This window comes from Megascapheus bottae, chromosome 15 (assembly GCF_031878675.1).
Source record: "Megascapheus bottae isolate mThoBot1 chromosome 15, mThoBot2.hap1, whole genome shotgun sequence".
NCBI lineage: Eukaryota > Metazoa > Chordata > Mammalia > Rodentia > Geomyidae > Megascapheus > Megascapheus bottae.
Genome location: NC_143523.1, coordinates 213,981 through 228,970, shown reverse-complemented (window position 1 = coordinate 228,970; position 14,990 = coordinate 213,981). Strand labels below are relative to the sequence as shown.

General features: G+C 49.4%; 1 protein-coding gene across 2 annotated transcripts; it reads left to right on the top strand.

Annotated features, from left to right (window-relative positions):
* Positions 1-488: 488 nt before the first annotated feature.
* Mtg1 (mitochondrial ribosome associated GTPase 1) lies at positions 489-14,979 on the top strand. Of its 2 annotated transcripts, XM_090345552.1 has the most exons (11): positions 498-708; positions 1,385-1,451; positions 3,541-3,643; positions 6,106-6,186; positions 7,453-7,509; positions 7,752-7,842; positions 9,138-9,199; positions 10,112-10,208; positions 10,439-10,520; positions 13,298-13,410; positions 13,654-14,979. In XM_090345552.1, exons 1-11 carry the CDS (start codon positions 600-602, stop codon positions 13,803-13,805), a joined length of 1,014 nt encoding a protein of 337 aa, XP_090201678.1. In that variant the 5' UTR covers positions 498-599; the 3' UTR covers positions 13,806-14,979. The 2 variants fall into 2 exon arrangements, with proteins under 2 accessions (XP_090201677.1, XP_090201678.1); XM_090345551.1 differs by having other exon boundaries at positions 489-708; positions 13,298-14,979.
* Positions 14,980-14,990: the final 11 nt, after the last annotated feature.

Sequence of the window (14,990 nt, the reverse complement as noted above, 5' to 3'; positions counted from 1 at the left end):
CCGAACCGCTTCGCCCCCGAGGCCCCGCCCCCGAACCGCCTCGCCCCGCCTCAGAGGCCCCGCCCCCTGACCGCCTCGCCTCGCCCCCGGAGGCCCCGCCCCTGCGGCCCTGCCCCCGGACCGCCTCGCCCCCCCGAGGCCCCGCCCCCGGACCGCCTCACCCCGCCGCCCCTGAGGCCCCGCCCCCGAACCGCCTCGCCACGCCTCCCGCGGTCCCGCCCCCTGAGGCCCCGCCCCGGGCCGCCTTGCCTCGCCCCCAAGGCCCCGCCCCCTGAGGCCCCACCCCCGGACCGCCTCGCCTCGCCCCGAGGCCCCGCCCCCGAGGGCCCGCCCCCGCGGCCCTGTTCTCGGACCGCCTCGCCTTGCCCCGAGGCCCCGCCCCCCCGCGGCCCCGCCCCCGGACCGCCTCGCCTCGCCCCGCGGCCCCGCCCCCCCGCGGCCCCGCCCCCGGGCCGCCTCGCCTCGCCTCGCCCGGCAGCGTGGTTGGCTGGCCCCGGCGGTGGCGTCGGAACCTTGGAGGCCCGGAACGGCAGGGACGAGCGCGGGTTGCGCAGGGCGGTGCGCGCTTCCGGACGCGGCTCCCCGAGGCCCTCCCCGCCATGAGGCCGTCACCCCGCGCGCTGCTCTGTGCCCAGGCCGCCTGGCGCGAATGCTTCCCTCTGCGTGGCCGCGAAGTGGCGCGCTGGTTCCCGGGCCACATGGCCAAGGGTGAGGCCGGGCGGCAGGCACGGCCCGTCCGGCGCCCCCCGCGCCCCGCCGCGGTGCCCGCGGGCCACCGGCCAGCCCCCGGGCTGTCCTTTCTTGGTGGCTTTCTTCGTTCATGCCTCCGCCTCTGACCCCGGGAGGCTGGCGTCGCGTGGCCCTTGGCCCTGCGGGGTTGGGGCGCCCCGGTGCTGCTGCTGTGCGCCTTCCTGGGGAGGGACGGAGACCGCCAAGGACCCGCCCAGCCCGGCTTGGCTCTGTGCTGGATGAGTCCTCAGATGCCCGCTTTACTTTCGTAAATGAGGGACGGGCGCTGCCCCTGAGCTCTGCTCTTCTAGGCCAGAGCCCTCGAGCTGCACATGGCTCCACCTCGGCGTTTTTGGTGGTTAATTGGAGATTGGCAGGTCAGGGAATTTCCTGCCTGGCCTTGAACAGTGATTCTCAGACCTCAGCCTTCTGAGTAATTAAGATCCCAAGCGGTGCCCAGCACTTTCCACAGTTTAAATTTTGTTTTTGAGATAGGTCTAACTGCCAGTTCAGGCTTCAAACTCATGATCTCCGCCTCCAGGGTACTGAGCTTACATGCAGTCACCAGTTCAGAGTGTCACTTGTGAATAGCAAGCGTAAATCTGCCCCTTTGAAAGGTCCTAGGCCCGCCCTTTAATACCATTTTGTTTTCTAGGACTGAAGAAGATGCAGAGCAGTCTGAAGGTGGTGGACTGTGTCATTGAGGTTCATGATGCTCGGATATCCTTTCCTGGTATAGGAGGGACCCCTATAGAGCCAAGAGTGCAGAGGCAGAAGGAAACATTTCTGGTGTCTGTCTGCCACGGCCTCAGTTTAGTTATCTCTTGCAGTGACCAGCAACCTTACTTGATACTGGCATTTAGAGCAGTGGCTCTCAGCCTTAATTATAGATTGGGATTATTGGGGAACTTGGTAAATATGCTAGTTGTTAAGCCATGTCTTACACCAGAATCTGATATGTGGCTGCAATGAGGCACCATTTGTCTTCCCCTCTGCCTGGCTCACCTGGGCTTCCTAGTATGACCCAGCAGTAAAATTCTTTAGATGGGGCATGAAAGCTGAGATTAGCTGTTCCTGCCAACAGCTTTTCTCTTGTGCTTGAGGGGAGAATTGACAAGACATGATCTTGTTTTGACAGAGGCTTCTTAGCCTTTGTTTTATCCATTTGAGCTATGTTGAAGTTTTTCAGTGATGAAGATACTGGTTTTTCTAGTTGTTACCAACATGCCTGGGGAGCCAAGAATGGGGAGGCTGGGCCAGTAAGCATAAGCCCTATGGACAGGCAGTACTGACTGCATTGCCACTGATGGAGTCTGGAAGCAGTAGTGGAGAATGAAGATGTTATTCAGAATTCATGGTCTTGTTGGAACTTTAGTATCAGAACATGTACTTTCAGACCACTTTGCAAGCATGAAGCCCTGGGTTCCATTCCTCGATATCACATACACAGAAAAAACCAAAAGTGGTGTTGTGGCTCAAGTGGCAGAGCACTAGCCTTGAGCAAAAAGACCATGTCCAAGCCCTGAGTTCAAGCCCCAGGACTGGCAAGCAAAACAAAACAAAAAGACCCATTTCCTTTCTTTGTTGTGGATTGTAAATGTGTATCAGTTTATACAACGTGCTGACAATTATGGGTATATCCAAACACAAGCATGTGGTTATCTTTTAGTATGTGCGATGAGAGGACTTTTCCTTTGACCCTTGGACATTTTGCCTTATCTAGGATGTGGCAGGCAGCCTATCCTAGATGATGGCCTCTGTAACATCCTGGGAGGGGAGTCTGGAGGCTGTAGCTTTCTGAGTGGTCATACACAGGAAAGAAAATCTGGAGTGGGGAGACAGCTGCCTAACTGGGTGCTTAGATGGGATAGGCAGCTTGATCTTCAAGTAGGGATACAGCACCAGGAAAGGAGAGGCTCAGGATAGGAGGATAAGAAGCCTCCCCTCACCCCACCCTTGCACACATTTGTGTCAGTTAGGATTGGGCCCCATGTTAGTCCTGACAGTCCTGGTTGAGGATGGCAGGAGGAGGTGGCATCTGCAGGGAGTCTATACGAGGGAAGGGACCTCCTGGGTCCCTAGTGGTGGGCTTGGGAGTCCTTAGTAGTCACGTGATAGGAGAGTGTTCTATGATACTTAGGACTGTACAGAGCCACTTTCTCTTTTTTTTTTCTTTTTCTTTGTCAGTTGTGGGATTTGAACTCTGAGCCTGGGCCTTGTCCCTGAGCTCTTCAGCTCAAGGCTACCATCCTACCCCTTGAGCTGCAGCACCACTTCCAGTTTTCTAGTGGTTAATTGGAGGTAAGGGTCTCACCAACTTTAGTGTCCAGGCTGGCTTTGAACCATGATCCTCAGATCTCAGCCTCCTGAGTAACTGGGATTACAGGCGTGAGCCAGTGTACCTGGCTCAGAACTACTTTTTCTTGAGTGATCACATCACTCATTTGGAACTTGGCAACTAAGCCAGATACCACAGATTGGCCTGGAACTCTCTAGAGTCTTTCAGCGTCAGCCTCCCAAGTTGTGTGAGTAAAGATATGTATCACGTGCCTGGCTGAGTTTTGAGTTTGGGTTTGCTACTATCATTCATGTTTGCAAAGCCTGACTGCCTGCCCTGGAAGTGGTGGAAAGTACACACTTCTCAAACTGGGAAGGCAGGATCAAAGCTGGCTCCATAGCTCTTGAGGTGGGCTGGGTGGCCTGCTCTGAGATGAGGTTCCATCCTTTGGCTTCTCCTTTTGACCCAGTCAGAGAAGACAAAATGATTGACTGATAAAGCTTTCAAGGGATTTTGCCTTAATGTTGCCACATTCCACTCTCAGGTCGCAACCCTCTGTTTCAGGAGACTCTTGGGTTGAAGCCTCACTTGCTTGTCCTCAACAAGATGGACTTGGCAGATCTCACAGAGCAGCAGGTGAGTGTGTACCATCCAGCAGATGCCATCTGCAGTGTGGCAGAAAAGTTACCAACACAAACTAAGCTCTGCTTTAGGGATATCTTGGCTTTGCAAGATGCTTTCAGCCTGGTTCCTCAGCATGGCTGCTTATTTCAAGCATTAACTTAGTACCCAAGTGTTCAATATAGCCACATGTCTTTTGGGAAATGGTCAGTGTGCCACTTGAGCCACGTAACTGCTAGAACTATGCCGTCTGGGAGGCATTTTTCTGTAGTGACAGATTCTATACTCATTGTCTTCTTTCTTTCTTTCTTTCTTTCTTTTTTTTTTTTTTTTGCCAGTCCTGGGCCTGAGCTCAGGGCCTGAGCACTGTCCTTGGACTTTCTCAAGGCTAGAGCTCTACCACTTGAGCCTCAGCACCACTTCTTGCTTTTTTCTATGTATGTGGTACCGAGGAATCGAATCCGGGTCTTCATGCATGCTAGGCAAGCACTTTAACCACTAGGCCAAACTCCCAGCCCTCTTTTTTTTTTTTTTTTTAATCTTCTTCCTCTTCCTTTTCCTCTTCTTCCTCTTCTTATTTTTTGCTAGTTCTGGAGCTTGAACTCAGGGCCTGAGCACTGTCCTTGGGCTTTCTCAAGGCTAGTGCTCTACCACTTTTGAGCCACAGCATCACTTCTGGCTTTTTTTTTTTTTTTTAAATGTATTGTGGTACCAAGGAATTGAAGCCAGGGCTTTCTGCATGCTAGACAAGCACTCTGCTACTAGGTCATACTCCCGGCCCTCATTGTCTGTTTTCAGCACATCCTTGGGTTTATAAGTTACAAGAGTTTAGAGTGGGAGAGATCCAAAATGTCTACTGATTTTTCTAAAGCCAGATAGAACTGAGCCAATGCAGGGTGTTTTCCATGTGATTAGGGGTTTTAAAAAAACCCCAAACTAGTTGGGCGTGGTGGCTCATACCTATAATCCTAGCTACTCAGGAGGCTGAGATCTGAGGATTGAGGTTCAAAGCCAGCCCAGGGCACTAAAGTCCCAGAGACTCTTATTTCCAATTAACCACTAGAAAACCGGAAGTGGGGCTGTGGCTCCAGGGGTAGGGAGGTAGCCTTGAGCTGAAGAGCTCAGGGACAGTGCCCAGGCCCAGAGTTCAAGCCCCATGACCCACAAAAATGCCTGTACTATCTTATGTGTCTGTACATTGCAGTCACCTCCACTCCAAGCACACAATTCTACCACCAGTCTCTATGGATGCCATCAGGAGGATAACTGAGGTGGTCCCCTAAGTTAGCCCATCCTGCTCTCAGCTGATAGAAATGACAATGACAGCCGGGGCACTGTATAGACCTCTAGGGCTTTCCTCCATTTGCAGCTCTGGTTATTTACCATCATGTCTGCTTTCGCTTTTACTAGTGGAACTCATTTGTGGTTTCTTTTGCCCTTAAATCCTATCTTTGCAGACTTTGTATTGAGTACTCATCTGGGTGTGAGGTCAGGTGCTTGAGAAAGGGCCCACTGTCCTCTTCCCTGAGGGACATCTTGAGTGAATTGACATGGGAATTGTGGCTTCAGAATGGCTTTGTCTTGGCTTATATCCTTATCCCATCTGCAGTGGGTGTCTAGAAGGAATATGTGTGTGTATATATATATATGTGCGCACATATGTATACATATGTATATATACACGCAGACACACAGAGAGAATACATTGATAATTGGGGATATTGGGGCTTGAACTCAGTCTCACAGTCTCAGATTTCTTGCTCAAGGCTGGTGTTCTACCACTTGAGCCACACTTTCAGTCCTGGAAGAAATAACTAAAATAAATTGATTTAATCAGTGCCTTTTTCCCTTTTTTAAGCATTCAGCATATTTTGAAGCCAGTAGCAACCAAACATTACAATAGTAATTTTAAATAGGTATGATTTATAAATGTATATATTCATAAAATATGACACAGCTCTATAGTGATTTCACTGAATGTTAAGAGTAATGAATTTGTGTCAACTTTGGGCTTTTAGATATTCTCTATAATCATATCAGATTCACTGCCCCTTCAGTTTAATGTGTTTGAAGGATGTCCATATTCGAGCAGTGAAATTTCTCAGTGAAGTCCATGTTCTGTAAGTGTACTGTTGGAAGTAGTTTCAGAATGACAGCCTCATTTTACTCACAGAGGTTCTGAACTTCCAAGGATCAGTCTGTGTTTCCTGGTCTTCACCCCAGCATAGATAGGACAGCCAGTTCTGCTGCTCTGAGCTCTGCCCTCCTGTATGTCCTGGAGCCAGTGATGTGCCATGCTGCCTTCTTCTGAGGCCCTTTGTCTCATCTTGTGTCCTCTTTACCCAGTTCCCAGAGATGAGCTGTCTCCGAGTAGATAAATATTCCTAAGAGTCTCGTTGAACCTAGATCCTCAACTTTTATTGTGTCGTACCATCCATATTTTTATTGAGTGTTTAAAATGGAAATGTCTCTTTCAGAAAATTTTGCAGCACTTAGAAGGAACAGGCCTAAAAAATGTCATCTTTACTGACTGTGTAAAGGATGAAAACATCAAGCAGGTAGGCCTTTCTGCTCATGTGCTGGTGTTTCTATTCACTCTGTTGTTTGGCAAGCAGTTGTTTTTATGTGAGTCATGGGGCTTGAACTTGGCCTGGGCACTGTCCCGAGCTTTTCAGCTCAAGGCTACCACCCTACCCTTGAGCCAAACCCCACTTCTCATTTTCTAGAGGTTAACTGGAGATGAGTCTCAGGTCCTTTTGTGCCCAGGCTGGCTTTGAACCTTGATCCTCAGATCTCAGCCTCCTGAGAAGCTAGAATTATAGGCCTGAGCCACTGTGCTGGCTAAAGAGTTTTGTTTTTTTTTTAAGAATTTATTAATGTTGATTTTTACATCATATTTTAAATGACAAGTTTAACAAACAAGTGTTCAAGGAGGGAATCTCTATTTACAATCACTGGGACTTAGTATTTAGAACTTAATCAAAATTAGGCTAAGGGTTTGTATGTCATAGAAACATATTAATTTAAGAAATAAAACATTAGGTCTATAGAATCATAGGTTTTTATGTCTATATAGTTATGTTTATATTTCCATTACCATGTTCATAGCTTTGGGTATGCAGTTACTGAGTCCTCACTCTTGTACTCTTTGGATTTAATAGCCACATATTAGGGATACCATGTGCCTTTTGTTCCTTAGGTCTTGACTTGTCTCACTCAGCATGATTCGCTCTAGATTCATCCACTTCCCTGCGAATGCCATTATTTTATCTTGTCTGTTGGCTATATAGAATTCCATTGTGTATATATACCACATTTTCTGTATCCATTCATCTGCAGTAGGGCATCTGCATTGTTTCCATCGCCTGGCTATTGTGAATTGGCTAAGCAGTTTTGATCTTGGTTCTACTGCCCAGGATGGCAGCCTCTTGGGGGCCTACCCCGAGTCTTGTGCTTATGCCCACAGCCCAAGACAGATGTCCAGGGAGGACAAAGTCACTTAGTTCTGTTGATATGTGGTAGCACATCACTGGATTGCTGGTGAACAGGATGTGCATGTTTACCAGTAAAGGGTCACTGTCACCTCTGTCATGGAAGCCCTCCTGCGGTAGAAGCCTTCTTCCCTCCTGGGAGGAAGATGGAGCAGTGTGGATGTGTGAGCCCTCACCAGTTACAGCTTAGTTGGACATCTTTGATCTGATTGCTTTCATTTTCTTATCTCTGTTGAATGAAGCCTGGGAGGTCTTTGTTCTCTCCTTTGATGAGTATAAAGGAGAGCAGAGGTGGCAGACGTAAGATTAGAAGACATGTCTGGTTTGTTGCAGATCGTACCGAAGGTCACAGAGCTCATTGGAAGCAGTTACCGCTATCATCGAGCAGAGGTTGGTTGTTGGTAGAAGGACCTGGGGCTGGGCTTGTGAGGACCACCTTGGCCCCTCCTGCCTGGTCTTGGGGTATTGCAGTGCAGAGGACATGATGGTGCCTGTCCAGGAGGGCTGGCCTGGGAGGGCTAGGGCTTGTTAGAGGCCAGGCCTCTGTGCCAGTCTTCCCTCTTGGGGACTGTGGGCTCATGGCCTGGTGTGTGTGTGTGTGGGGGTGTCAAGGCTCTTCTCTGCTTCCACAGAACCTGGAGTACTGCATCATGGTGGTTGGGGTCCCCAACGTGGGCAAGTCCTCCCTCATCAATTCGCTGAGGAGGCAGCACCTCAGGATAGGTATGCCTGTGGTGGGGGGATGGTGCTGTCAGCTCTTCCCTGTGCAAGGGGTTTATGTGGTGGACAGACATTTACCAGAAGTTCTAGACCGGGAGCGTGGCCTAGTGGTAGAGTGCTTGTCTTGCATGTACAGAGACCCACAGAAAAAAGCCGGAAGTGGTGCTGAGGCTCAAGTGGTAGAGCTGTAACCTTGAGAAAGTCCAAGGACAGGGCTCAGGCCCTGAGCTCAAGCCCAGGACTGGCAAAAAAAAACCCAACAAAAAACAAACATGATCCTCCAGAAAACTACAGATTACAGGCTGAACTTACCTGCTGTCTGGCTTCTTTAAAATCATTACATCTAAAGTCATTAAGACTTCTCAAAACTTGATTTTTTTTTGTCAAGAGGGTGCTGGTACTGGAGCTTAAACTCAGGACCTGAAGCTCCCCCTTATTGCTGAAGGCTGGTATTCTACTGCTTGAGCTACAACTCTGCTTCTAGCTTGTTAGTGTTTAACTGGACATAAGAATCTCTTAGATTTGTCTGTTGCGGTTGGCTTCTAACCTCAGTCCTCAGATTCCACCCTCCGTGAGCCACCACTGGTGCTCATTTGTTTAATGAACCCTTTGGTCTAGAGAACCCAGCATATTATAGGATAGTGGATGTACCAGGCAGGGGGCAGCTTCCTTATGAGTGATCTTCCCTCAGTCCCTTCCCTCCTGGTATCTTAGAAATCTGGTGTTGTCATCCCAGCTTCTCTAAACTTGTGCTGAGTTCTCTTGGAGCCCTGGTACTTGCTTATTCTCAGGTTTTTATTTAAAACACAACCCACAACGCTCAGTCCCACAGCACAGGCGCCTGGTGCCCTTGGCTTAAGCATGTTAAATGAATTTATTCACTCTTAGTTAAAGCTTCACTTTTCTATATTAGCAATGTAGTGTTAATTCACATTTAAGTTAAGCCTTTTTTTTTTTTCTTCTGGTTCTGGGGCATGAACTTGGTCTGGGTACTGTCCCTATGCTTTATTTGCTCAAGGCTAGGGCTCTACCACATGAGTCACAGCTCCACTTCTGGCTTTTTGGTGGTTAATTGGAAATAAGAATCTCACTAACTTCCTTGTCCAAACTTGCTTCGAACCTTGATTCTCAGATTCCTGAGAGCCTAGGATTATAGGCATGAGCCCCTGGCCTCTGGCTTGTGCCTGGAATTTGAAAACCTCTTTGGTTGTGAGCCATTTGGTGCATAACACAGGATGAGTTATTGCATGTTCTGAACTACTGAGTGTTATACATTTGACAGCATCTTTGTATTACAGGTAAAGCTGCCCGAGTGGGAGGCGAGCCTGGAATCACCAGAGCCGTGACATCAAGAATCCAGGTGAGGGCTGGGAATGTGGCTTAGTTGTAGAGTGTTTACCTAGCATGCATGAAACCCTAGGTTCCATTCCTTAGTACTATATAAATAGAAGTATCTAGAAGTGACACTGTGGCTCAAGTGGTAGTGCTAGACTTGAGTAAAAGAAGCTCAAGGACAGTGCCCAGGCTCCAAGTTCAAACCCCTGGACTGGGGGGGGGGGGCAGAAATTCCATGTGGGATCTTTGACAGCCATGCCCTTAGCTCTGCCTAGACCTATACAGGCACTGCTGATCCTGGCACTGCCAAGGCCAGTCTTTGCCTCTGACCTTCTTCCCTTCCTTCCATTTGCACTGTCACTGTCTCATATTGCTCTGTCCTTGGCAAACTTGTGGGGAAGGAAGCTTTGTGACCCCAGCTGCCAGTGCCATGTAATGGTTAGGGCAGAGCTTAGCAGAGATCACTTCTTACATTCATTTGGTATACGTTTCCCCCCCCCTTCTCCCTCCTTCCCTCCCTCCCTCCTATCTCTTCTCTCTCTTGTGGGTCATGGGGCTTGAACTTGGCCTGGGCACTGTCCCTGAGCTCTTCAGGTCAAGGCTATGCTCTACCTAGGAACCAAGACCCACTTCCTGTTTTCTAAAGGTTAATTTGGAGATAAGAGTCTCAGGTCCTTTTGTGCCTGGGCTGGCTTTGAACCTTGATCCTCAGATTTCAGCCTCCTGAGTAGCTAGGATTACAGGCGTGAGCCACTTCATGCCCAGCTCATTTGGTCTCTTTTTATTCTAAATCACATGTGAATTAAACCCTATGGAGATCACAGTGCTCCATAACAAGGATGACCCATAGGGCTGGGTTTGACCTAGGAGCCTCAGGGTCTCCAAGGATGGCTGGTTTAGAGGCTCTGTAACCCTACTCCATCCTCTGCCTCAACAGGTGTGTGAGCGACCACTAATGTTCCTGCTGGACACCCCTGGGGTGTTGAACCCTCGGATTGAGAGCGTGGAGACAGGCCTGAAGCTGGCCCTGTGTGGTGAGTAACCCTCCACCCCACCTTTAGGGTTCTCTTTCTGACCTTGGTGGCTCACCCTGAGAACAGGGTGTTACTGCTAGTTCTGACCTGCCTGTTCTAGAGTGGCTAATGGCACATTTGTGCCTTGCAGCTGAGGCAGCCACACCTGGGGAAGCCAGGGTCATGGTGTATAATGACCTTGCAGGTCTTCAGGCAGAGATGGTGAGGCACGGATGCTGCTTGTCTTTCAGGAACAGTGTTGGACCACCTGGTTGGGGAAGAGACTATGGCTGACTACCTCCTTTATACTCTCAACCAGCATGGAATGTTGAGGTGAGTGATGGTAGGTGCAAGGTCATGTGTGCTTTCATACTACAACAGTGAGGTGTTAGCAGTAAGATGGAAGAGCCATTTAAAACAAAAACAAAACAAAGAACAGGAGGGAAAAGAGGACACTGTCAAAAAAATGTACTTCTTCTCTGACTTACATAACTGTAATTGTACATCACCTTTACAATAACAATCAAAATGCATAAGAAGAGTTCAACTTAAAAAAGATGGACATCCCATCACCCATTCTTGGATTTTCTGTACTTGTCTTTCTTGGCCCCAGGCAGCCATCTGCTGTCTTTCACCAGGTTAGTTTACATTTTTCCATGATTTCCTATAAATGGAGTCATATGGGTTGCATCTTCTCATCCAGCTTTCCTCATTGGACACCAGTGTTCTGAGATTCATCCATGCCAAATGTGTGCCAGTGGCTCACATTTAATGGTTGAGCTCATTGTTGATTGCTTGATATTCTGCACTTGATTTATTGGGATGACATGGAATGGAGGCATTTGGAGTTCTTGCTGGTACTGATATAGCTGCTAGGGTTCTCTTTCTCTCTCCCTCTCTCCCTCTTTCTCTCTCCCTCTCTCTCAACCAGTCCTGGTGCTTGAACTCAGGGCCTGGGCACTGCCCTTGAGCTCTCTCAAGGCTAGTGCTCTACCACTTGAGCCACAGCACCACCTCCTGCTTTTGCTGTGTATGTGGTACCAAGGAATTGAACCCAAGGTTTCATGCATGCTAGGCAAGCCCTTACCACTAGGCCCCAAGTTTCTATTTCTCTTGGGAAAAAACAATCAGGGTCATGGCCAGGAACAAGGTAGATTACATTTTTAATTGCTGAGCTATTTTCCAGGGTATTGTACTATGTCATGTACTACCCAGCACAGAATGGTAGTTCTGGTTTTTCTGCGTCCTGTTTGTCTTTGGTGTGCCAGGTCTTCCTTTTTGCCCTGTATGTGTCATGTGGTAATTCATGTTCATCCTCTCCGTGCATATGCTCTTGTCGTCTCATGTAACTTCTCCAGGAAAGGTCTGTTTACATTTCTTTTCCGAATCAAATATTCCCCCCTTTGCTTCTTCCCTTCTTTCCTTCCCCTCCTCTGCCCTCCTCTGACCTCTCTCATGGCTGGTTCATCTATGACCTTCCTATCTGCTGTGTTCTGGTGTGCTGTGGCCTTTCACCTGCCAGGCAAGTTATTTCAACTACTTTTGCCAGAATGTCCTGTTGTCACCTTGAAACATGGATATCTGCACTGCAGGTTTCAAGTTTGTGCCTCCTCTGGAGAAGAGTCTGTCATCCTAGTCTTCATGTCCTCTATCCACTTCCTTTCTTGGACACTGCTTCAGAGCATTCTGGTTATTGGAGCTCTGTGTGGAATCCTTATTTTTCCTATACTTGCAATTTGTGCTTTTTAATGGCTTTAAAAAAAAATCACATTTGATTATTATTATTTTGTTGTTGGTTGTGAGGCTTGAACTCTGGGCTTAGGCACTATCCTTGAGCTCTTCAGCGCAAGGCTACCACCCTACCCCTGGGCCTGGGCACTGTCCCTGAGCTCTTCAGCTCAAGGCTACCACCCTACCCCTGGGCCTGGGCACTGTCCCTGAGCTCTTCAGCTCAAGGCTACCACCCTACCCCTGGGCCTAGGCGTTATCCCTGAGCTCTTCAGCTCACGGCTACAGCCCTACCCCTGGAGCCACAGCACCACTTCCAGTTTTCTAGTGGTTAACTAGAGATAAGAATCTCTGGGATTTTAGTGCCCTGGGCTGGCTTTGAACCTTGATCCTCAGATCTCAGCCTCCTGAGTAACTAAGCCTGGTGTGCTAATTTTAATACCTTGTCAGTTAAGGGTTGGCTCCATCTTCTTTATTTTTAAAAAATTATTATTATTATTATTTTGTATGTATGTGTGTATGTGTGCCACTTTAGGGGCTTGAATTCAGGCACTGTACCTGAGCTTCATTATGCTCAAAGGTAGCAATCTACACTTGAGCCACAGTACATGAATCAAACTTAGGGCTTTGTACTTGCTAGGCAAACGCTAAGCCACATTCCCAGTCTGGGTTCCATTTTTCTTTTTCTTTTTTTTGGTCATGGGGCTTGAACTCAGGTACTGTCCTTGGGCACTGTCCCTGAGCTTCTTTGCTTAAGGACAGCACTCTATCACTGACTCACAGCTCCATTTCCAGTTTTCTTGTGGATAATTGGCCATAAGAATCTTATGGGCTTTTCCTGCCTCAGCTGGCTTCGAACCACGATCTTCATATTTTAGCTTCCAGAGTAGCTAGGATTTTCAGGCATGAGCCAACAGGCCCAGTGACTTTCTCTCTTTCTCTCTCTCTCTTTCCCCCCTATCTCCCCCCCTCCCCATTCTCTTGCATTGTAGGCCTGGTCAAATTTTGGATGTTACCCTTTTTTTGTTGGCTGTGGGGCTTGAACTCAGGGCCTGAGCTCTTTTGCTCAAGGCTGGTACTGTACAACTTTGAGCCACAGCGCCACTTCTGGCTTTTGAGTGTTTAATTGGAGAGTCTCACTGGGACTTTCTTGCCCAGTCTGGCTTCAAACTACAGTCCTCAGATCTCAGCCTCCTGAGTAGTTAGGGTTACAGGTGTGAGCCACTGGTGCCTGGACAGATGTTACATTTTGGGTGATGGTCTCAGCTTTCCTGAGCTTTGCCCTTTGATTAAGTTCCTGGGAAACAGTCCAGTCCTTTCAGCTGCTCTGAGGTAAGGTTAGCACCTCCTTGAAGTTTGATTGGGAGCTGTGGGCTGTGCAGGTATGTGCAACACTATGGCCTGGACAGTGCCTGTGATGACATTGAGCGTGTGCTGAAGAGCGTGGCTGTGAGGCTGGGAAAGACTCGGAAGGTGAAGGTGCTCACAGGCACAGGTGAGTGGGGCCCAAGGCCCTTGCCGGTGGGGTCCTTGGCCATCCCTGGGAGAGGACAGGAGGGAGACATGCGTGGGAACCTGTGGTGGTTGTCCTGCAGCCAGAGCTTGGGGAAGTTTCTGGAGTGGAAGGAGCCCCGTGTGGATGAACCTGTGCCCCAGACTTCACTACTGAGCCCCTCAGAGCCTTCCATGGCCCGGCTGTCCTGTGGAGCTTCCTTCCTCACCACACTTTCTGTCCCAGGTGACGTGAACGTCATTCAACCCAACTACTCTGCAGCCGCCTATGACTTCCTCCGGACCTTCCGCAGCGGGCTGCTGGGCCCAGTGATGCTGGACCGTGACACCCTGCAGGACCACCCCCGGCCAGCACAGACCCCTCAACGCGTTGGGTAGTGTGTGGCCTTCCAGACTTTCTGCAGCCAAAATGTTTGAGGCTTGGGCAGTCTCCCCACTCCCGCTTTCTACACACTCAACCTGGTGGCTCTAACTCAGGTCCCTACTAGGGGCACTGTTCTATCCTGCCTGCCAAGTTCAGGCCATCCCTGGTTACAGGGATTGAGCCGTCCTGCAGGTGTGGCCTGGTCTGGAGGTTCCTGCTTGGAGTTTAAGCAGACACAGAATGCTATTTTAGAGAGTCAAAGTTCTATCCATAATGTAAAAGAACTTGGTTTAAACGGTTCATCTTCTTGTTGGCTCCTTCACTGTGTACCTGTTTACCTTTGTTCCTGGTGCTAGTGTAGACTGGGCGTGGGCAGGTTCGGTCCTGCAATGAGAAGAGCCTTGCTGCCAGCAGAGGGATTTATTTCACAATGAACTCTTCACTGTTAAGTGTGAACACAGACATGGACAGCAAGTTTAGAGAGCACTGGTCTCTCTCCCAGTGCTCAGGGCCAGAATCTTGGGCGGCTACCTTCTTGCAGGTCAGCTTTGTACACAGCAGTGGTCAACCATCAAGGGTAGCACCTTCTAGCGAGTGAGACGCTTGGACCCAGAGGAGGTACAGAGGGCATCTCAGAATTGTTGACATCCTCAGGAGGTCTCACTGCCAGCAGCTGCGTTCAGAAAGGAAGAGGCAGAGACGGGACAGGCTCGGTGCAGTACAGGGCCAGGTGAGGTTGTGCTTGATCACTAGCTCTGATCTCAACCGTGGTCATGGCCTAACCTTCCCACAGCTTCTTGAGCACTGGCTAGCTCTCTGGTGTTCAGTGTCCCTTCAGTTTGTATGGCTACCATCATCCTGCTGGCTTTCCCCTGATGACACTTGTGCTGCTGCTGTGTGTGATGAATCTGCCCTGAGATTACTTCCTCTGTGCCCTCTGCCTGGCGGGGGAGGTATTAAAGGAGTATTTCCTTTGTATTTGGACTTTGTGATGAGCACGTAGTGTTGTATGTATTGAGAGTCTTCTCTGCAGCCTGTTCTGGTTGGGAACTGAGACGTTGAGGGGCTCCAGTAGGTCTCCCTGTGTAAGATTCAGTGATAGAGGGAGTCTCAGTTTGCCTTTGAGGTCCCAAGGCAGGCTTGCTGTCACTGGTGGCATTGAGCTTGGGCGCTGACTGTGCCTGAGGGCATTGGCAGTG

Bases quoted from the DNA above. Each gene is read 5' to 3' on its own strand.
- Mtg1 (XM_090345551.1), top strand. From the start codon at position 600: ATGAGGCCGTCACCCCGCGCGCTGCTCTGTGCCCAGGCCGCCTGGCGC. The intron at 1,452-3,540 runs ATCCTTTCCTGG...ATGTTGCCACAT, and splicing joins GAGGTTCATGATGCTCGGAT to TCCACTCTCAGGTCGCAACC. The intron at 3,644-6,105 runs GTGAGTGTGTAC...TGTCTCTTTCAG, and splicing joins CAGATCTCACAGAGCAGCAG to AAAATTTTGCAGCACTTAGA.